This window comes from Lissotriton vulgaris, chromosome 11 (assembly GCF_964263255.1).
Source record: "Lissotriton vulgaris chromosome 11, aLisVul1.2, whole genome shotgun sequence".
Lineage (NCBI taxonomy): Eukaryota > Metazoa > Chordata > Amphibia > Caudata > Salamandridae > Lissotriton > Lissotriton vulgaris.
The window spans coordinates 338,899,463-338,916,954 of NC_141699.1; the positions used below are offsets into that span (position 1 = coordinate 338,899,463).

Below are 17,492 nucleotides of genomic sequence, written 5' to 3' on the forward strand. Positions count from 1 at the left end.
AGAAATGATTGACCAGCTCTCAAGATCGGTACTGGTCACCTTGACCAATACTTCGTTCCAGAAATTCCCATTGACCAAGAAAGGAGGTGTACTACAGTTGTATGTTTGTGAAGCTATACTGATTTAAATCCCAATTTCCTCTCTCCACCTCAGTGTTTGTTGAAGCTGCTACAGTGGCATTAATGGTGATTAAGGCCTGTGGGCACCCAATGCCATAACACTTCAGCGTGACTGGTGGCATCATAGATATAGTTCTGCAAACTAAAATCTGCCCAGTGCAGTGTACCAGTTTTCATCTGCAGTTCCCCACCTGAGTAATCTCGGCTCAAGGGAGCAGCCAGAAAACTAAAATGCTCCCTACTTTCAATCATGTCAATCCACATGAGTGTGAAAAGCATGCGTTTCTGATACTTTCTAGGTAGGTTTACTGAAATTGCTCCCCTGAGAAAAGCTTCCTTCCTTCCTTCCTTCCTTCCTTCCTTCCTTCCTTCCTTCCTTCCTTCCTTCCTTCCTTCCTTCCTTCCTTCCTTCCTTCCTTCCTTCCTTCCTTCCTTCCTTCCTTCCTTCCTTCCTTCCTTCCTTTCCTTCCTTTCCTTCCTTCCTTCCTTCCTTCCTTCCTTTCCTTCCTTCCTTCCTTCCTTCCTTTCCTTCCTTTCTTTCCTTCTCTTTTCTCATTTCAATCTTTCTTCCATTCTTTCTATTCTTTTGTAGCTTCCAACCTTGAGTTCATCCTGCTTTCTTTCTTACTTCCATTTTAATCTTCTCCTTTGCATTTTTGATTTTCCTACTTGTACACACATTTCATTCGCCCCTCACTTTTTTCTTCTCATTAAAAAAAATAACCTCTTTTTCTAATCATGCTAGATTTGATTGTCACTATTTGCTGCCCATCCCACAGCTGTGGCACAGTACCTTCTTTCTTGCAGTGTTGTTTATTAGCTTTTGCTTCTACCCTGAGACCTGAAGGTCAATGATCAAAGTTGAGATGGGCCATTAGGAACCATTCAATCTGCCTAGGGGCACCACCGCTTTAGTTCATATAGCAGATGCTTCACTGCCCCCTTCATGGACTCCCATGGACTGTATCCCTGTTCTAAAGCACTGGACAGTGCTTTCACAAGGTACTCTACTTCAATTACTGTGTTCTGCCACAAATTGATTGGGCACTCCATTGTTCCATCGGGTGGGACTCTACGGAAGATAAGTTACACAGCTGACATGCTTCAAGACTCCAAGGGCCATATGTAGGTGGCAAAATACCGGTCGGTAACGGCCGATTTCGCCGTTACCGACCGGTATTTGTAATTCCAGATGTAGGGGGCCTGAAAATTACCGATTCTGTATATTTACCGAATCGGTAAATGACCGATTCAGTAAATGTACAGAATCGGAAATTTGGGATGTAGGTGGCACTGGAAACACTGCCACATGCCCTTAGAAATTCGTTATTTACCATGAAATACAATGGCATGGTAAATAACGAATTTCTGTGTGCATGCACATCTGTGCATGTACACCTGTGCCATGTGGCACACATACATGCCCTAAGGGCATGTATGTGTGTCACATTGCACACAAGCCAAAATCAGGGGTGCAACAGGGTGTCAAAGTGACACCCTGTCCCCCTTGACAAATCGGTAAAATTACCGAATCGGTATTTACCGATTCGGTAATTGCCATTGATTCCTATGGGCCTCAAGGCCCATAGGAATCAATGGCAATTACCGAATCGGTAATTACCGAATATTACAGAATCTGTAAAATTTAAAGAATTATTACCTACATGGCATTTACCGAATTGTAAATACCGAATCGGTAAAATTCGGTATTTACGATTCGGTAAATGCCATTTACCTACATATGGCCCCAAGAGGTTTGGAGATTTGAAGCATATCAGCTAAACTCGTTGGTTGGCTATGGGGGACATCCATTGCATCCAATGCGGTGCTAAGATTCTGTAAAACATCCCCATCAAAGTCATTGGTGACAGTTGCCTCATACAGGCAGCACATTGGTACTGCAAGTGGGACTGAACCACCGATAGAACATTGTGCATAGACTTCGTGTTGGTGCATGAGCATTCTATTAGGACTTGGGGTTCTATCTTCTTCCAGAAAAAAGCATGAGAGCTATGGTTTCCATTATTCACCCTCCTTTAAGCTGTAGTATTCAGATCATGGTGTAGTAAAGTAGTTTTCTTTTGACAAAGTAAAGCACTATCAGAAGCGGTATCCTTATTGAGTATTGTTATATAAGTTCTGAGTGTCTTACCTTCATCACGTCCTTGAGTATTCCTTCGAGTCCTCTTCTGCATTCAGTGGTGTAGCATGTCCGTGTTGGGACCAAATCACAGCTAGGTACTTGGGCCAGCTACTCTGGGTTTGGTAGTGGAAAACAGCTATTAACTGAGATATACTGGGCTCGTGAGCCCCTGTATCCCCACGCCACTGTGCCTCCTTCACTATTGATAACTAGTTGCATTGCTACTGAGTGCTTAAGAAAAGTAGGGGCATATTAACAACGGCCAGCGATAATCATCGCTGGCCGTGCTTAGTGATAATTTTATTATCGCAGGCTATCTCTGGAATTTATCGCCCTGGTAGTGCGTTATTAACAATGCGTTACTCCAGTAAAATAGCCACAATTAGGAAGCAGTTGGCCCTTCATTGTTTGGGTCTTCTTGCCACTGCACTCATGTAATAATGGCAGCTACAGCCTGTTCTTGATAGCTTTGTGCACAAGCTCAGACACTTAATGCCTAGCAAGGCTATAGTAACTGTGAACGCCACCACTGTGCCTGATGTGTAATTCCTAGGACAGGTACAAAAAGCCACCATGCAGAACAGTTCCCCCAGAATATCTTCCAATGACTCTTACTCCCAAGCCCACTGTGCCTAATGGAAAATATCAGGTTCAGATCTCCAATCGCGATCCCTTGAGGTTTCCCCGCTCTTTTAAGAACATCAGAGGGTCTTTCCATCCAGCAACTTGATCCCATCCGCTCTCTCTGGTGGAGATCATTGAAACTAGACTTGGTGGTTTCAACAAAGGAGCATGCATTTCAGTTGGTCATGTTCTCGGACATTATCAGTGCATTCCTGTGACCAAGATACACTCTTTGTCCAGTGCCTTATAATTGTATGGCACGTAAACAAAGCCAATGATTTGGATGGACTTAAAGGCAAACTTCTGAAATCACAGACTCATGATCATACAGCGGTGTTGAGAGTCTGGGCTGTGTGAGAGTGCAATGTCAGGAGTTTAATATAGTTCTAGAGATGTGCATTGATGCCACACTTCCTAAATTAGCATTACTGCAACACATGTATACACCAGGGACAGGAGCTAACGCTCACAGGCAACCCGATCAAGGCTCAAAGAAAGCCCTGGTTGACTGGCTCGTCTTGATAATCGGAATGGGTTTGTCCAGACGTGGACTCTTTACTTGCTGTGGTGTCTAGAGATTCAATCTGGACCTCTCTGATTATGGTCATTGTATGTTGTGTTGTCATGAATTGAAGTGGTGGGGGGCGTGGCTTGGACGCCGTTCGGGATGGCGGCGTGAGCTTGCAGCTCCGCACGGAATCCCGCTAATTCTCCTGATTCCTGCACCCTGAGCGACCCGTGGTCGATAATCCTGCCCTACGAAGTGTAGGGGAGCCACTAGGCATCGGTGGAAAGCTGCTGGGGGACCGCTGGCCCCGGGGAGACCTCGATGAACGACGGCCGAGGTGTCGCCGAGAGTGCGAAGAAAATGGCGGCGGAGCGGACCGACGGCTCCGGACGACGACATTGAGCAGTCTTGGCGCCGACTGGTGGGGGGACCCACTGCTGTGAGATCGACGCTGTGGGGGCTGTGGCGACGGTCCTGAAGGTTGGGGGACCGGGAAACCGGCGCTGTTCGGACATCGGGGACGATTGCTCACCGCTATCCCTCCTCCTTCCCCTCCTCCCTCCGGATCTGGAGGGGGCAAGTCGGACGGTGCTAGCCCATTTGGTCCTTGGAGTTGCGGGCATCAGAGGTGGCACTTGATCCTGTACATTATTGAGACGTTTGCCCCGTCACAAGGCAACTGCCGGGACTAGGCGAGTCTCTTTGCCTGTGACGCAGTAACCTAAGATGGCGGCTGCAGGAGGAACGGCGACCATGGAGCAGGGACAGGAGGACTTGGCTGCGCTGTCCCAGGTGGGCGAGGCCCCCCCGCCGATGTTGGACCAGGAGCAGCGACTGAATCGGCGCTTGGATGCCATACTGGACGCTATCACCTCGACCAAGGAGGCGTTGCAGCAGGACATTGCACAAGTCGCCACAGGGCTGGGGCTATTGCGAGCGGACCATGCGAAGCTGGCGGATAAGGTCAAGGACCATGATCAACTCCTATTGGACCTGAAACCGTCGGTGGTGACCGCGGAACATAAGATAACAGATATCCTGGCCCGGTTGGATTCGCTGGAACGACGAGCGGAGGATGCCGAAAGCCGCAATAGGCGGAACAACGTGCGGGTTGTAGGCCTGCCGGAACAAATTGAGGGGGAGGATGCGGTGGCCTACATGGAGGACTGGTTTCGAACTGTGGTGGCACCAGAGGGGCTTACTCCTTTCTTTACCCTGGAACGGGCCCACAGGGTGCCGGCTCGCCCGCCAGCGCTTGGCCGCCCCCCCCGACCGATGGTGGTGCGGCTCCTCCATTATAAGGACCGGGACCTCCTCATCCAGAGGGCTCGGGCATCGGGCCCGTATGAGGTGGAGAACAGCAGGGTTACGATCTTCCCGGATTACACCCAGGCGGTCCAGAAGAATAGGGCATCGTTTCTGGCGGTGAAGAAGGAACTGCGAGAGGAGGGCATCCAGTACTCCTTGCTCTTCCCGGCCAAGCTGCGGGTCATCCTGGATGAGACCACGCACTTCTTTCAGTCCCCGGACGAAGCATGGCAGTGGCTGGAATCGTACAGGGCTGGGACGGATAGGTCTCACAAAAGTAGACGAGATCGGCCTAAACCACCTCAGGTCAGACAATCACAACGGATCCGGTCCCGCAATAGGCGCCAGCGGGAGAAATGGGAGGCCCAAATGGCTGCGGACAAGAGAGAGGCGCTTGCAGCGACGGTGGCCATTACGAGGTCGCAGCAGGAAAGTGAACTGGCGGAGACGGACTCTGGCGACGAAGGCGGCAGGACTGGAGAGGACCTTTTGGAGGCGGAGAGTTCGAAGGGGCCGGTGGTCACCCCCCAGACATCTGATGGGATTTTTCATGGTTGATGCTTCATTGGGACTTGAACACGGTTTTTGCTAGGGTGGTATCCTGTTGGAGATGGGTGGGTTGCCGGGTAGGGTGCTGCGTTGGCATGATGGGATGGGGAGCGCGGGGCGTGGGTTCCGCTCGCTGGGGCCGGCGATAACTCACCCCGCAGGGCCCTTAAGGCCTTCTGTGGTGGCGACCACAGGTTAGACGGATGTGTGTTTGGTTTGAAGTTTGGATCGGGGTTGACACTGGGTTTGTAGGCTCTGTCCTGGGGAGTGGGGTTTGGGGCGTTTTCTTTTCTAAAGTTTGTTTCGGGGGGGGCAACTGCTATGGTGTGGACACGAACTGGCAATGTTTGACTTGGATTGTTCACTGCTGGTATGGGGACGTTACCTAACTTAAAATGCCTGATGTGGAACGTCCGGGGGCTGCGAACTATGGTCAAGCGCCACAAGGTACATGCGTATTTGGTGCGAAGGGGGGTCCAGGTTGCCATGCTGCAGGAGACCCATTTGACGAAAAAGGAATGTGCCGCACTGCAAAAAAGATGGCGGGGTCAGGTGTTTGGCACCACTTACTCAGCGTATGCTAGGGGGGTACTGATATGGGTGAGAGCGGGGATACCGTTTCAGGTACTGAACTAAGTGGTGGATCCTGAGGGCAGGTTTGTGGTGGTGGAGGGACGGTTGTATGGTCGGGATGTGGTTCTCTGTTGTGTGTATGCGCCAAATGCTGATCAGGCCCGATTCTTCGATGGCCTTTCCGGGTCCTTGGCCTCTTTTCTGGCGGGCCCGGTGATACTGGGAGGGGATTTTAATTCGATTACGGATGTGGTCTTGGACAGGTCTCACCCTCCCCTTGTTGATTCCCCGGTACGCAAGTTAGCCATGCACAGGAAGGATTGGCAGGATAGGTGGGGGTTGCTGGATGTATGGCGGGAACAGCACAGGGATGCCAGGGATTATTCCTTTTTCTCAGCCCTCCATGCACTACATGTGAGAATTGATTCGGTGCTCTGTGGCGGGTCCCTGGCCCCATTGATCTCTCATACGGAATATTTAGCCAGAACCATATCGGATCATAATCCCCTATTGGTACATGTCCAGTGGCAACGGGAGCGCTCGGCGATTCCAACATGGCGGCTTCGGCCAGACACGTTGGAGGACTCAGTGTTCAGTGAAGTGGTCCAGCAGGGCATCGATCATTATTTCAGTGAGAATGAGGGTACTGCTACGTGTAGGTCCACTGAGTGGGATGCGATGAAAGTGGTGGTGAGAGGGGTGTGCCTGGGTAGGTTTTCGAATGCTCGTACGTCTGTGTTGAATGCACTTGCCAATGCGGAAGAGAAACTGAGAGACATGGAGCGGCGCAGGCCGGCCCGACCGGACTTGCAGGCCCGGTTGCTGGAAGCGAAGGAGGTGGTCGCTACCGAAACGGAACGGTTGAGGAGCTACGACTATAGGCAATACGCCATCAGAGCGCATGCTGAACGGGATAAGGTGGGCACGCTCCTGGCCAGACTTGCTAATCTTGAAATTAGGGGCTGCCCGGTCCTTAGCATCAACAACGCACTGGGGGAATCAGTGTATTCTCAGGCAGCGGTGCTGGAGTGCTTTCGTGTGTATTATGAGGAACTGTACCAGAGTCAGTTGGGAGTAGGGGTCCACGAAATTGCAGAGTACCTAGAGGCGAGGCAGCTTCCGGTCCTTGACGATGAGGACGCGAAAGATCTGGGCGGGCTGATCAAACTAGCTGAAATAAGGGCGGCCATTAAGCATATGGTGCGGAATAAAACACCCGGTGTGGATGGGTTGCCGATAGAGTTCTACCAGAAGTTTGTAGATAGTTTGGCACCCAGACTGCTGGTGGTGTACATGGAGGCTTATGAGTCAGGGGGTTTGCCCGGATCCATGAGGGAAGCATTGATAGTGCCGCTGCTAAAAGCCGGCAGGGATGCGACGGATGTGAGGTCCTATCGACCGTTATCCATGCTAACGGTGGACTACAAGATACTGAGCCGGATCTTGGCCACCAGGCTGGCTCCACATATGACTGACCTGGTGCACAGGGATCAGGCGGGGTTTATCCCCACGAGGAGTACGGCGTTGAATATTCGTCACCTGGTTGGGATAATGGACGCTGTGGTGGATGAGAACGGGGACCAGGCGGTACTATCGGTGGACATTGAGAAGGCTTTCGATAGTTTGGAGTGGGTTTTTCTGGATGGAGTGCTAGAGAGGTTTGGTATTGGTGAGGGGTTCCGCAGATGGACGAAGGTGCTGTATTCCTCGGCGACGGCGCAAGTACGCCTGGGTGGCTTGGTGTCCGCTGCTTATCCGGTCAGTAGAGGCACGTGGCAGGGGTGCTCCCTTTCCCCCCTTCTGTTCGCCCTGGCGATGGAACCCTTGGCGGTCCATGCTAGGTCGGGAGATAGATACGCGGGGATAGAAAGCGGCGGGCGGCTACACCACATTTCGCTGTATGCGGATGATCTGTTGCTGTATTTGGACGACACGGAGCGGGCGTTAGAAGGGGCGATGGACCTGTTGTCGGAGTTTGGCCAGTTGTCGGGCCTCAAGGTCAATTGGGCGAAGACCTGTGTGTTTCCGCTGCGAGCGGAGTCGCCCTGCCCTGCACGTGACTTGGGGGTGGTCTGGGAGCCATCTTGCTTCACTTATTTGGGAGTCCGCATCTACCACGTGACCGCGGACCTATTAGAGGGCAATATTGGATGGTGCGTACGGGCGCTGAGAGGTAGTATGTCTTTTTGGGCAACCCTTCCACTGACGGTACTGGGTAGGATTGCTCTTTTGAAAATGGTGGCGCTCCCCCGGCTCCTGTACTACTTTCGGACGCTGCCCATTTGGATTCCTCAGAGGATCTTTAGGGACCTGAGGACGATGGTTATCGGTTTCCTGTGGGGACATGGCCGCCGTAGAGTGGCACTGAGCACATTGCTACGCCCCAAGATTGAAGGGGGGATGGCCGTCCCCGATTTTGAACTGTATTACTTGGCGGCGCAGCTACAGGTTCTTACGCAGCACGTGGCTCGGGTGTTTAGGGGACCGGAGTGTGATCGAGAGTTGGGGATACAGCGCCATGTGCTGGCCTATATCGTCATGCAGCAGAAACTGGAGTTGCAAGGCCTCACTATGGAGGAACGGACGCTCAGGTTATGCCGGCAGAGGAGTCTCAGGAGGGCGAAGGCGACTCGACCGTATGCGCCGGAGATACCGATTGGCATGCTGACAGCCCTGCCACATGGGGGCTATTGGTCCCCATTGCTGGAATGGGAAGAGGCGGGACTTCAAGTGGTGGGGGACCTGTATGTCGATGGGACCTTGGTGCCCTTCGGAGTACTACAGGAACAGTTCGGGCTACCTGAAGGGGGTTTCCTATTACACGCGGCGGTGGTGGCGGCTATACAGAAGCATTGGAGGGGAGGGCTCATCGAACCGGACACGACTATGGCATGCCAGTACGTAGTAATGGCAGCGAGCACCTTTAAGGCGGTGACCTGCCTCCATAATAGGATGTTGCACGAGGGACTGGAACCGCTCCTGGGGCTCAAGGCGAAGTGGGAGGAGAGTGTGGGTAGGCCCATTCCGGACACGGCATGGAGCCATATTCTACAGCGTACGTGGAAAGGCACGAGGAATGCGCGTTTCCAGCAAGTGCACTTCTTTGTGTTACATAGGGCCTATCTGACTCCGGAAAAGATACGACGGTACTTCCAGGTGCAGGACGCACGGTGCCCGAGGTGCTTGTCACCGGAGGCAGACATGGATCACCTGTTCTGGGGTTGCCCAAATCTGGAGGCCTATTGGGAAGAGGTGGGGGACCTTCTAAACGAAGTGACTGACAGGGAGGTGGAATTTGATATGGCGGCATGTCTGTTGCTCTGGTTCCCGCACACCAAACACACTAAGGTGACGAGCAAATTCATTGACCTGGGGTTGATACTGGCACAAAGAGAGATTTCGTGGCATTGGAAGTCCAAGGGAGGGCCGTCAGTAAGAAGGTGGAAGAATGACTTGCTGCAGTGGTCCGAGTGTGAGAGTGTGCTCCGAATGAAGCAGGCTGCCAAGCTTGATAATGAAAAAGCCTTGGATACAGCGCGTGCGTGGGAATTGGTGGTGCAGGCCTTGCATGATTCATTAGTAGAGGATGAGAACTGAGTGGATGGGACCTGAGGACGCCGCGAGGCATACTAGTTCAGAGTTATCATTGACACTGTAGCGGGACCCATACTACATTCAGGAACATGACACATGCCATTAGCGGTTGCCGGGGAGGGGGCACCAGGGGGTTGTTTAGAGGGTGTTCGGGGTGGGTTAGGAGCCAGGAGGTAGATTGACCGTGGTGGCGATTCTGGGACTGAGAATGGGCCTGTGGGGCATAGGTGGACAGCGGGAGGTAGCAGAGGGGTACGGGACAGACATGATGGGCCTCACAGAGCACGGGGGTGGAACGGTAGCGGCTTTGTAGCATTGAACTGCACATGTAGGATGGCTGATGTTGTTATTATTTGTAGTTGGGGGGGTAAAATGCAGATACGTAAAACGTTTTTTCGACCATTGTCCCATAGGGACGCTCACCATGATGTCTTACTGTTATTTAGGACACTACGCCGCCCGGCCTCCGGGATGCGGGCTGAATGGCTGTGTATGGTACACGCTCTCACGATTGATGCGGGGGGACACCATGAGTGGATTGGTTGAGCAATTGTAAGCTGTGGTTTCTAATTCTGCAATAAAAACAAATTAAAAAAAAAATGAATTGAAGTGGTGTGACCTACAAGTTTAGGCCAGAATGCCCCTTTTCTCTTTGGTTGGACTGGGCTGCCTGGGTTTGACCCTTTCTGAAATCGCACAGAAATTATGATGAACGCGATCTGGAGGCATCCACCCTGATTGTAAACCATTAGCTCAAGCATTTCTTCATATTTTTGTTTTTTTATCACATCATGTCCTGTGCAGTATTACAGGATCCCTTCCTCCGCTACCCTCCTCCCATCACACACACCATTCATTCCTTGGACACAAAGCCATCTAGCCCATCTACACTGTGACCAGATTTTTGGAGAGGGTAAAGGTGGAGAGCAAACATACACCAACCAACCAATGTGTAGAAAAGAGAGAACAAGGTAAGAAAAAAGAAAAACAGATCAATTTTAACAAACGCACAGACAGCACTATAACATTCAAGAGCATATCCATAGTGGTCTGCAGCATCCCCTCCATAATCAAACAGTAGCTAAGAGAGGAAAATGCCCTATTGACAGCCCAGGGAATGTAGAATTCATATAAAAATCCCAAGTTATTTACTCTTAGGGCCTGATTTAGATCTCGGCGGATGACTTACTCCGTCACAACGGTGGCAGATATCCCATCCGCCGAAATATAAATCCCATAAGACATAATGTGATTTAAATTTTGGCAGACGGGATATTCGTCATTGTTGTAACGAAGTAACCCGTCCGCTGAGATCTAAATCAGGCCCTTAGTCTCCCACCTCACTAGACGATAAATTCTCATCGCCCTCCATCATCCTCATTGAACAACAAACTCAAGTTCATTCAGCTACTGAGAAGGTAGAGGTGGGATCTAGATCTTATCCTATTGCAGGGGTTAGGTTGTAGTATTCCCTACCACTGCACCTGTGCTCCCAACCATTCTTGTTGGTATTTAGGAAACAGTTCAGAGCGTGGTGTTTTACCTTAGAATTACATTGTGTCACCATTTTAGCATTCTGTTTGGTCCGACAGCACCAATACGCCTAGGTGACTGTGCTTCTTACAAATTACAATTTGTGATATAAAAGGCTCCATCATCCATCCTCCTACATCAGTAAATACTCTTTCCATGCAACCTAAAGGGTTAAATAAACATTTTCAACACAACAGTCCCCCAGGCCATTTATCTGTCATACTGGACTGCAACAACATATACGCCTCAAAGCATGCAAATAAAAGTGATGATCCTGAAATGAAATCCCTCAAATCTAAATGTATGCAAGCCCACCAAACCAAGGCCAAATCATTATATGCCATAAATGCTTGTGACACTCTCAGGCTTGTCTATCTTAAATCCAAGAGCCTGAAGAAGGTCTGCTATTATTGTCTTGCAACACAGTTGACCTAACCCAAATTATGTGCTACAGTCAAGAGACAATTGTCTAATAGTTTTCAGGAGGTGTTGGGAAATTGTACACCTTAGCTGGGTGGTTTCTATTGATTCAAAGTATCAGTCAAGTCCCTAAGTTCGCCCTTATAAACTTTCAAGCAAGTAGCCCTTATCCTCTCAGAAATTGTCCATCCAGCCATTTCACTCGGGCATTAGCTGGAAGTCCAGCTCTGAAGAAGGGAGCCCATGTTAGAAGACATAACCCTCTGCAGGTCATCTCATCTCTAAGGATTAGCCAGGAAGAGCATCCTCAGGACCGTACCTTCATCTTGCATATGAACGATTCATGTACTGTACCTGTTCAGACATCATAGATAGATCATTGAACATTTCAAGAAGATACAAATTGCTGCCAGTTTGTAGCCAAGAACTTTACTTTTTTTAATAAAATGGACTTGCAATGTCTAACACATGTGATAGTCTCATCTACTTTTATATCTTAGGAACCAACATAAATATCCAGATGTGGCAGCCAGGGGAAGAAGCTGCTATCTCTACCTTGTTCTCTGGTACCATTGACACTGCACTTGTTATCCTTAGTCTCACAGGTCATGTAGGCAGTAGCAGGACGAGAAAGTTAACAGAGCCTTGAGAGACTTGTTTCCTTTCCCTAGTTTCTGATTTTGTCCTTGCCTTAGTCCCTCAACAGCAAATAGGACTAAGAGAAAGGAGTATGGGTGGGACAAAGGGTGAATTCTGTGATGGTAATTCAGTGTAATGGTGTGTGATGTCTCTGCCTCTCCACCTGGCAATTTGGTTAAGCAGTGCTCATGCCTTTTTGCATAGATTTACTTCCAAAATGTCCCGGTGTCACCCGCCTTCAAGAATAGGGATTACCATATTCTGACATCTGCATCCATCATTTAACGTCAGCAGTCTTCAACAACGTCATGGGCATCATACATTCTCCTTGGATATAGACATGTGTCACCAGGCATAACTTTCTAAATTGTCACATTCCAACCTTTCCTCACTAAGTTCCAGAGAGGAGTGGCTTTTCTAGCTTTTCCTCTGTTCTGTCTCACAAGCCTGCAGGGACTGCCAGGAGCATTGGATCACTGGCAATTAAATGTATACAAATCCGAAGTTTTTATCCATTTGGAGAATTGATGTTATAGAGTAAAATGGTCTGTAAAGATGAGGGAGGATATGAGACATTGTACAAGGCTTTGGAAGGAGAATAGTAATGAGTGATTGAGACAGGGTAGCCCAAATGAAGAAATTGAAAAAGTTGTTGAATGAGAAGGGATGAAGAGCATGGAATGAAAAGTCTAGGAGCACGATCACAATGACTGACCTCTATTCTACTTTCTTTTCTTGTGTTTTTAGACTCCCGTCTGAAGTGGACCCCCTGACAGTCTTTGCTTCCTTGTCTCCAGAGGGGTTGCTGATCATTGAGGCACCTCTGGTCCCGCCCTACTACCAGCACAGTAATGACGGCTACAGCTTTGAGCTACCATTGGACAGCCAAGAAACCATTGTCTCCTAGATTTCTGCTTGAAGCCTTCCTATTCGTCCTGGACTCCACTTGCCATTGCCCCAGCTCAGCGGATTGGTACACTTCATGATGTGAATGTCTCGTCAGGTGGATGGCGTCCATCTTCTTTTACGTACAAAATACCAGCTGCTGTGATCACACCATGGGACAGTTGTTGTCTTTCTGGGCTGTGGGCCAGCGGAGTGGGGTTAGCACGTCTTCAGCCCCCTCTGGCTGGAATCCTCAATTTACATTGGAAAACCAGTCCAGTCCCACTTAAAGCGTAGGAGCGTACATCTTTTTTGTACATCTTTTTTTTTCTTCTTATTGTTAAGCTGCAACAGCTCACCTGCTTTTAGCGAAAACATATTTCTGGGGGAGTTTGTTTTTCTCCACATTGTTCACTGTTTCGAAGCTGTTGTAACAGGATGTTGACATTATCTTGGTTTAAACATGAGCACAATGCTGTAGTGTTTCACTTCCATATTTCAAGGTCTACTGTATAAATAAAACCCTGGTCTTATATGGTATGTTATGAGTAATTTGTAACGTTTGCATTTGTTTGAAAAGACTAGTCTCCCACTGCCTAGAACATTATCCTGCAGTGCGGCCAACACTATTCATTACCGCTGGCGCTTTCTCATCATCGGAATGTCTCATAGACACAACTTTGTAATGTTACATCGACCTGACATGTAGTGTCCCTGCTGGACTGGTCTCAGGCCCCAAGCAGCTCGGACCCTGACCCTCTTCTGTTTCCAGAGTCAGGCACAATTACAAATAAATCAGATTTCCTGACGCTGGACACACTAATAGACGGATTTCTTTTACTGTGGGGGTAATCTGTTGAATTTCAGAGATAGTGTGCTGCTCCTATTATTAAAAATTCTTGAAATTACGCTAATAGGCCAAGTAATTACGCGCCTTTCGCGATAAAGATGTATCAATAGTGCAGGGGAACAACGTGGACCGAGCATCTTCTGTTTGCTGCGCTTATGATTTTTTTGTGCAAATTTTATTGTGCGAAATTCTTGTTCGCGTCCAAATTAGAACTGAGGATGCATTTCACACTAAAATATAGCGTCAAATGCATTTCATGCAAATATGTGTAAATTTGCATAATATTTCAGAAATTGTGCATGATTATGCAAAAGCATATTATACACATTTCATACACCCATAGTCACATATCAGGATCATATGTTATGTGACTAACTTTGACCCTGTCCAGCAGTGCTGTCCTAGGCCTTATGCCACCAGGCAAACTCCCTTTTCCTGGATGTCAGTCCACATCTGACTGTTATTCATCTAAAGTGGCTTACCACTAAAGTTTGTAGTATTTTTTCTCAGTTTTTCCGAGAAACAACTGATAAGGCAAACAGGGTTTTGGGTTAGAGTATACATTCTGTTTCTTGTGCCATTTCTCCAGGGCTTGTGTACATCAGAGGCAGTCAGGCAAATATTTTGACGAATATTGAGGCTGTCCTTGGAAATACTAGAAAGAAGAGCTACTGCGAGCTCGCTGAATTGCCAAGTGCTTCATTTATAGCTTTTACTTCCAGAGTGTAGCAAGTTGAACAGTCAAGTCTTACTGATGGAGGTCAGTGAGGGGTGGACTATCCAGCACTTGTATCACTCACAAAATATACAATCCAAGTGGTGTTATTCATTTGGGTGACAAGCTCTGTAAAGGTAACACCAGTTATGGCATTAACAAATCTCAAATTGGTGTCTTCATTATTCTGTAACTCACCGAGGGTCTTGTATATGTACAGTTATCAGGGAATACTCCACTAAGGTTAATCCCACTCTATTGTCAATTGCAAATGCCTTTTTACCAGAGTACTTACCCAGAGACTCTTTAACCCGTTGACCACATCAGGAATTCCGCCGCAGTGCGGGTGGTTTATGACTGGGCGTCGTTCAGACGGCCCCCAGCCGTCCTCCGCACACACCCACTGTGACGTAGAACGGCCAGGGGCCGTCCGACGCACGTAATGGGCATAGTGGGCTCTGGCCCAGAGTCCCAGCCTTTCGGGGGGGCCCTCTGATAGATCCAGCTCTGTCCTTGGCCTGATGAGCTTGAATAATTCTTAAACCAATCGTTTTAAATACATTTTTTCTTTAGTTTATTTGTAATGTGTGTATTATCTGAAAGTTTATTACAAACATTTGGCAGAGAAAGGTTTGTTTATGTTTCATGCAACATTCATAAAAAAGTTTCTTTTAGCTCAAAAGGGAGCCTCACATATTAGAAATGGGAAGGTGTAACAGACAATATTTGCAGAAATATTAGTGAGCTGTTGTTGTGTTATAATATTGAAAACTCAAGTCAAAATCCCTAAATATTAGCTTGTGCCTGTGCACTGTCAGTGGCCAGGCCAAAGAGGGTATGAAAGAGCTGAAATATATGCCAAAATCACAGCTGATCTGAACAGGGGTCCCCAAAATACGTTTGGACCAGGGCCCTCAAAATCCTTAAGATGTCCCTGTACTTACCAGCATAGTTCCAAATCAGTTTCATTTAATTTCAGTGGGCTTCAGTTAGGCTACTTGAGAACTATATTAGGCCACTGTGCTGCCCGACCTTTCTCATCAGCCGCAGTGATGCCGTTTGTGGGAGCTGGTTGCTGGGGAAGTGGCAGTAGTCTCAAGATGTACCAGGAATCTGTGGGCAGTGGCAGCAGTGCTTCATGTGTTAAAAAATAAGTGTCAGGGCCCTCATCAGACCTCACTGTAGCTTGCACCCCCCATCGCCCCTGCCAGCTCTGCCAATGACAGTAACTAGACAACTACTAACCATTACACTGTTACAAGTGTGACAATTCAGACTATGCAAGGCCTCCTAAGCTATAAGAATAGCATGGGTGGCAGATAATAGTTGTTTTAATGTATATTAGATTAATAAACAGCTGCTATTGTGCTCATCCCCAAATTACACAAACACCGCCACCATATGGCAGACTGAAACAAGTGCCGGGGTTGACAATTAAGTGCCAGGGCTGAGCATCGGAAACCACTAGCACAAACGAATCACTGAGTGGCAGTGGGTGATGGTAGAGTATTCCTTTGGCATCCGAGCCACAGCACAATAGGTAAAAGTTCTGCAACAGAAACGCGGATGGTGTGGCACTCAGTCTTCATGTAGGCATAAATGCCATGTGAAAAAAGAAGCATCGCCATGCAGGGTACAGGCACAAGGACATTGCCCAGCTATCGATCTCAAGTGAAGAATAGATGCAGAGCGATGAATGGTTCAGACACACTGGCCTCATATGGTCATCATTGCTACTCGAAGAAAAGTTACACAGCTATGCAGTGCACAGACAAATGTGCCTTTCAGGATCATCAGTGCTGCATGGGGTAAAGGTGCACAGCAATGCAGTGTGTAGGCCAACGGCATCAGTGGACATCAGTGTTGGTGCATGACCATGAATGGTGAAAGGAGATGGGCCCCAAACGGGCTTCATGCATTTTTACCTGCACCTATGTGGAGAGACAGCCTACCAGCTCTCCATGGGCCCCTCACCTCTCTGCAGGTTGCATGCATGATAGTACTGAGATACATGAAAGGGGGTTACCCCTGGCCGGGTCTCCCCTGAGTTACTTATTTATAATTATTTGCCACCAGCCATTGGTTATGTCATGGTCTGGTCATGGGGGTGGCTGTCATACAAGTCAAAATGAGTATTCCTTTGGGTGGACAATTGCTACCCAGCAGAGGCTAGAACTCTGTTTGTGAGCAACAGGCATTAGCCATGTACCACACTCATAAGGAGACTAGTGATCCAAATCTCATGCACAAGAAGACAACATTCGGAGGCTGCCAAAACTCTAAAAGGAAGTGCAATCCGTCACATGGAAACAGTGCCGCAGGATGTTGACCCTGCAGACTCTCAAAAGAATATATATTATTATAAGAATGAGTCTCGTCTGCAAATAATGGATCCCAACTGGAATATCAACATGTTTCAAGAGCTGCAAGGGTACTGGCTTCATCTTCTTTCCCCCTCCTCCCACCATTAGCTTTGTACTAAGTTCAGCCTCTCACACATAGTAGCTTGAGGTGTGCTGGAGTCGTCCACCATGTATTGAGCTCAACTGGCCTTCAGGGAAACTAATTCCTTAGAGGATAAGCGGCCCTGGCATCTGAAACTCTGATAAAGCTGGAGGCAGATGTGTGACTCACCATGGACCAGGAATAATGGCTATTCATATGTGCTAACCTACCAATACATCCTAAAATGACTGACTGCCCTGGTACCAAGTCATTATGATGTTGCAGCTTAAGAGCATATGTTCCAACAAGGTCATATAAAGCTATCTGGTAAGGTCACTGTCCAGGGGGCTGCTTAGCACAGCGACAAAGAAGAGGTAAGATCTCAAATAATTAAAGAGGAATGTCCTGGGGAGGCGTGTGTGTATGTACACATACTGATGGGAAAAGAGAGATGTTGGAAAGAGAGGTTTGTGAAAGTCTCCCCTGGGCCTACATTCCACACATTACTCCAAGAGTTTTACTGGCATCAGAATCACATCATCACAATGACTTCAAACTAAAGGCTGAACCCCACCACCGTTACACAG

At 48.5% G+C, this 17,492-nt stretch overlaps 1 protein-coding gene across 1 annotated transcript in view; it reads left to right on the forward strand.

The window, feature by feature from the left end:
• The window catches only part of HSPB8 (heat shock protein family B (small) member 8), a 113,962-nt gene extending 100,534 nt beyond the window's left edge, over positions 1-13,428 (forward strand). The window contains exon 3 of the mRNA XM_086943296.1: positions 12,758-13,428. Within this exon, the coding sequence (XP_086799422.1) occupies positions 12,758-12,917 (160 nt within the window). The 3' untranslated portion in view covers positions 12,918-13,428. The remainder of the gene's footprint in view (positions 1-12,757) is intronic.
• Positions 13,429-17,492: the final 4,064 nt, after the last annotated feature.